A 5,718-nucleotide genomic window follows, 5' to 3' on the forward strand; every position below is an offset into this window, starting at 1 on the left:
TTATTATTTTTTATTATTATTATTATTATTATTATTATTATAATATTATTATTATTATTATTATTAACTTCAATTTTCAGAACCAAACAACGTTATTGTGGTTGATGACACCTGTTGCACCTCCAGTGTAAAAGTAAGAACTTGACAAAAAGTTAGCGTCTTTTTGGACGATTCTCAACTCAATGGTTTCACAAATTTTACCATCAATACTTTTTATTTATGGTTCAGATTTGACCCCAATCGATGTTTCTCCCCCTGATTTTTAATTTGATTTTTCTATAATTTTATCCTCTTTCGTTTTTCCTGCACAGAGCAAGATACGAAAGATACTTGTAGACACACCCAACAAACTCTGAACTTGAAGGCCCGGAAATTTTGAACTTGAAGAGAAGGGAGAGAAGAGTTTGTTCAAATTCAATTTCAAATCCATTTTGGGGGAGCATTGTCTCAGCAAGTTTTTCACATCATAGACATGTCTACCAAGTTTGGAAGATTGGTCTCTTTGGTTTACAAGAGAGGATTTTCCACCTCCACCAGCATTCAAAAGGGTGGTTCTGAGCAAGGTGTGAAATCATTGAACCTCTGTTCTGCAATTAATCAGGCTCTGCACATTGCCTTGGACTCTGATCCACGGTTGGTCTCTCCGTTTATTTATTTCATGAAGATATATCTAGTGAGAGTGTGAGAGGTTATAAGAGTAATCTTGATCTTACATTTCTAGATGCATGATGAATATTGGTCTAATTAGTTTTAACCCTTATCATTCATTTCAATTGTATAGTTTAAATTCAGTGATATAAGGATCTCATACAGTATCAACTTTCACCTAATTTGTTTGTTTTATTTATTTATCTTTCCTTTTCCTTAATGTGTACAAACAAACTGCTTGGAATTAGTTCTGTTTAATTACTTCTTCAAACTGTGTTGAGTTCTTGTCTTACGCTTCGATTTGTACATAGTCTGCTGGAATTTGTATAATTTCAAATTAACGTAACTCAAATCATATCAGGTGATGAAATGGTTTGAAACATGTCCTTTAGCTTTAGGAATTTCGGTGTGTATCATTTGCATTGTTTCCCTTTTATTCTGAAAGGTGGTTTCCAAATTTGATATCAGAAAATAGAAAAAAAAAAAAAAACCTTGGAGTGGGGGACTATGCGGGAAAGAAAACATTGGACTGTAACACTATAGCATCTAACATCATTCCAAGAAACATTAAATTCCCAGAGTTTTCATTTTCATTTTTACTTTTTTGTTAAAACTTGATCTTTATTTTAGATTTGGGGCTTCTGTTAAGGAAATGATTTTATATTTTCTATAAAGGACCCAATAGGTAAGTCTACAAATAATTGCTGGTGACTCCCATGTCTCAAATCCCCTATATAGAACATTATTTTGAGATTTAATGGAAGAGTGAATTCTTATGTAAGCTAAACTTTGTTCACAAAGGTTGCTCTTGGAAGCTTTGTATTTCAACACTCTTTTAAACTATGTTAAAGTAATATTCAGATGTTGCATATCTTGATGAAGCGTTAGCATGTTTGAGAAGTTGTTTGGTTCTGTTTCTTCTAATACGTTGACAAACTGAGTTTCTGTGTTACATATCCTACTTTAAGGTTCTATCAGTTGCACTATTATGAGTTGTTTATGTATAGCATGAATATCTGGTGTACTTCCTTATCTTCTGTTGCACATCATCACAGCTCTTATGTGTTTGGAGAGGATGTAAGCTTTGGTGGTGTCTTCCGTTGCACAACAGGATTAGCAGACCAATTTGGTAAAAAGAGGGTTTTCAATACCCCTCTCTGTGAGCAGGTATTTATTTTTATGATTTCACATTGCCTTTGTGATTCCTTTTTCTTTCTTTCTTCCTATCTCGCATGTGAATGTCTGATATTTAATAAGCATGAATATATGGTTCTAATATCACACAAATCAGAAGTAAATCCTAACATTCAAGATGATTTTCTATCAAAGAAAGGCAAAAGAAGCATAAAATAGAGCATTTTCTTAACCATGGTCTGATGGAATCTTAACTCTTAAATTGTGTTCAAAGAATTTGATTGTGCATTTTACCGATTTTTTCTTTTTACAACAACTATCTTTCTAATTATTTTTGTAGTTTTTATATCCTAAGAATTGACATAAATTTTTATACTGCAATGCTACTCCCAGGGTATTGTTGGCTTTGGTATTGGTCTTGCAGCTATGGTGAGTCTATGAGGTTAAAGTAATTCATTTATAACTGTGTTACAAAACCTTACTACAATCTGATACATTCAAGCTATTTATGTATTTTACCTGACAGGGAAATAGAGCCATAGCAGAAATCCAGTTTGCAGATTACATTTTCCCTGCTTTTGACCAGGCAAGCTACCTTCCCAGGCTTGGTTTAGTCAAAAAGCCCCTTTTGATCAGTAATTGACCAATTTTAGTTTCCAGATTGTCAATGAAGCTGCTAAATTCAGATACCGAAGTGGGAACCAATTTAATTGCGGTGGTAAACTTTTTTCACTGCTTCAATATTGAAGTTTGGCTCATCTCTATTTTTAGTTCCTGCATTCATTTTTTGTTCTCATTTATAGGTTTAACAATTAGAACCCCTTATGGAGCTGTGGGCCATGGTGGGCATTACCACTCTCAGTCCCCTGAGGCTTTCTTCTGTCATGTTCCTGGTATCAAAGTATGCTGGTTTCATATGGACTTCAGTGTGTTTGTCAGAACCTTAATTTCCTTCACTTCTATTTCTTTCCATGTTGTTCAAATAAAAAGACCACTTACAATATAGTGTGTGATTGTTCAATATATTTTATAAATATTCAAATTCTAAACTTAAGGTAGTATGGCAAGGCAAGAGTTTAAATCCATGGCAATCATAAATTGCTCACTTGTCCACTTAAGAATATTATCAAGGTGAGTGGAATAGTAATGACTGCAAAATCTTTTCAACGAAGTTGAAGACTAAGTTATTCAATAAAGATAACATCTAAAAGGAAGATTAAAGATTTTAATGTATAATATAGTCAAATGGACCGAACAATATTTAAGTGGACTGCTATTTTATTATAGAAAAGGTTCCTTTGACTAAGATGCATCTAGATAACATACTCTCAAAGTCCTTAAGGGGGGAACTCTTAGAAAGTGAATTTTAGATCTAATTCAATCTCACAAAACTACATTATAAGGTGAAATTTGCATTCACTTTATATATTATAATTTGGTTATATCTTTAGTATGTCACTTCACACTGAAAATTGGACATTTAGAACAATGAAAATAAATATTTATTGATGGTTCGATAGTGGGTGGCATGATAGGCTCAAGAAATTTCTCTAGGTTAGATTTTGATAGAATCTTAGAAAGTGTGGATTTTAGGCATAGCACAATTTCATAAAAATTAGCTTGTTAAGTGAGGTTTACATCCATTTACATACTATAATTTAATCACATCTCAAGTCAATATGGAATCTTGGATATATACTCATAATATTGGGCTCATACGTAATCTGTATGCTTGATCATAAGATGGAATGTTGAATATGTTTAAACTACATTTTCTAGAATTTTAGTAGGTTGAAGTAGATTTGTATACTTTATCCATTCAGGCCCAATAGAACCACAAGTCATGGTCTCTCAATAGTTTTGCTCTTTCTCCATGTCCCCTATATTTCCATTGATTGGGATTCAAGTTTATGCCAGTTTCGTTTTACATAGCATGCCGCTCATTTCTTGTGGGAAAACAAAATTTCTTTGAATATTTTTCCTTTCTTAGATAAGTACTTTTCCCCAAATGCCTTAACTAAGTTTCTTTGTAGGTGGTCATCCCCAGAAGTCCACGAGAAGCAAAAGGGTTGTTGTTGTCTTGCATTCGAGATCCAAATCCTATAGTATTTTTTGAACCGAAGGTTGTTTTCTACCAAAATAGCCCTAGTGAATTATGAGCATAGTATGCACCTTTTACATTTTTAATGTGATTCATGGTTTCAGTGGCTTTATCGTTTGGCCGTAGAAGAAGTACCGGAGGATGATTACATGCTGCCTTTATCTGAGGCTGAGGTACACATGACACACTGAATAAAAGAAAATTTTTGCACAACACTATTGAGACGTGATTCTGGGAAACGTTTACTCTGATGAATATTGAAATGTGTATTCAGGTGATTCGGCAAGGAAGTGATGTAACACTTGTGGGATGGGGAGCTCAATTATCTATAATGGAACAAGCTTGTACTGATGCGGAAAAAGTAAGTGGCTATTGCACTGCAACTGATAGCTCTTGAAACATGTATTCTGCATCAAACCATATTATTTTTGTTCACACCAAGGAAAACTTCCCAAAAGGTTCACATGAATAGGATCAAACTAGAACTATACATATATATACGGAGTCTAAAGTATCAAGAGCATCCTATTCACTATTCACCGGCTCTCCTCTATGGTTCTCAAATGGCTTGATAAGTTAGATGATATTCTTTTAAACTACTTTGTGTTAATTCACAAATTGTGTTTACACAAGAACAAGATCGTTCTGTTCTGTAAAAGAAAGTTTGACATTTCAATTTCTCATTTCTGCTATAATATATGACCTGCATATAATAATTCAGTTCGTAAGTGGATGCCTACATTTTCATCTCTTAAGTGAAATTCAATTCTAATGTTATTATGAGATTCTGCAGGAGGGAATTTCTTGTGAATTGATTGATCTGAAGACACTAATTCCTTGGGACAAGGAAACAGTAGAGGCCTCAGTTAACAAGACAGGAAGATTGCTTGTGAGTATACAGTTTACAGAATAATACTGTAACCTTGTTTAGTATCAACTCACATGATGCACTGCTGTAATTTGTAGGTTAGTCATGAGGCTCCGATAACTGGAGGTTTTGGTGCTGAAATCTCAGCTTCCATTGTTGAGCGTTGCTTCTCAAGGGTATGCTTATATATTTTTATGTATACCTCTGAAAGCTGGAGTCTTTAATTAGAATGATTTAGTACCATGTGCATACAAGTGTAGCTCCCAGCCCATAATGATTTAGTACCATGTGCATACAAGTTTAGCTCTGCTATGTATGAGTATCTATGTATGAATATGTATTATATATAATGTTTATAAAGTATACTTTAAACTTAACCTTATAAAATTGATTTATAATTAAAGTTTGCATCTATTTATATATTATTATTTAATTTTATTTCTATTTGATGTAGGAATTTTTATACATATGTCTGAAGCTGGTATTTGTCTTTTGTAATACATGTCTTAAGCTTGTATTTCTCTTGTGACACAGTTAGAGGCCCCTGTAGCAAGAATTTGTGGTTTCGACACTCCTTTTCCTTTGGTTTTTGAACCTTTCTATATGCCAACCAAAAATAAGGTAATGTTTTTGTTTACCTCAAATTTATCTTTTTTTTAGCATCATGTTTAAGATATGTGACTGATACAAGGTTGTCATTCATTATGCAGATATTGGATGCAATTAAATCCACTGTGAAGTACTAATGAACTTAGTCACCATTTTTTGGTCATCTATAAAACCTTGATACCATTCAGTGATGTGATGCATTAGTAAAGTGTAACACGGAAGTAGGTGGTTATACAAAACTGTTATATAAAAATATCAACAAAAGAACAATGGGCATACACTATGTAGTGCCTTCAATTTGAAAGGAGTGATCCCCATCAGTAAAAGTTTCCTAATATAAATAGATTTCTCTCTTTAA

At 33.2% G+C, this 5,718-nt stretch overlaps 1 protein-coding gene across 2 annotated transcripts; it reads left to right on the forward strand.

Annotated features, from left to right (window-relative positions):
• On the forward strand, window positions 1–5,718 carry LOC124838783 (2-oxoisovalerate dehydrogenase subunit beta 1, mitochondrial-like). Of its 2 annotated transcripts, XM_088101810.1 has the most exons (14): window positions 1–133; window positions 312–633; window positions 1,704–1,815; window positions 2,176–2,211; window positions 2,309–2,368; window positions 2,443–2,500; window positions 2,586–2,716; window positions 3,816–3,905; window positions 3,988–4,056; window positions 4,158–4,244; window positions 4,677–4,772; window positions 4,850–4,927; window positions 5,286–5,372; window positions 5,462–5,718. In XM_088101810.1, the coding sequence occupies exons 2-14, from the start codon at window positions 473–475 to the stop codon at window positions 5,495–5,497; spliced, it is 1,101 nt and encodes a 366-aa protein (XP_087957936.1). In that variant the 5' UTR covers window positions 1–133; window positions 312–472; the 3' UTR covers window positions 5,498–5,718. The 2 variants fall into 2 exon arrangements, with proteins under 2 accessions (XP_087957936.1, XP_087957937.1); XM_088101811.1 differs by lacking the exon at window positions 1–133 and having other exon boundaries at window positions 197–633; window positions 2,586–2,683.

Source organism: Vigna umbellata, chromosome 11, assembly GCF_029865625.1.
Source record: "Vigna umbellata cultivar VRB3 chromosome 11, Vumbellata_1.0, whole genome shotgun sequence".
NCBI classification, from domain to species: domain Eukaryota; kingdom Viridiplantae; phylum Streptophyta; class Magnoliopsida; order Fabales; family Fabaceae; genus Vigna; species Vigna umbellata.

Excerpts from the sequence above, each read along its gene's own strand:
- LOC124838783 (XM_088101810.1), top strand. The coding sequence starts at position 473 with ATGTCTACCAAGTTTGGAAGATTGGTCTCTTTGGTTTACAAGAGAGGA. Across the intron at positions 634-1,703 it reads GCCTTGGACTCTGATCCACG|CTCTTATGTGTTTGGAGAGG; the intron begins GTTGGTCTCTCC and ends ACATCATCACAG. Across the intron at positions 3,906-3,987 it reads TAGTATTTTTTGAACCGAAG|TGGCTTTATCGTTTGGCCGT; the intron begins GTTGTTTTCTAC and ends TCATGGTTTCAG.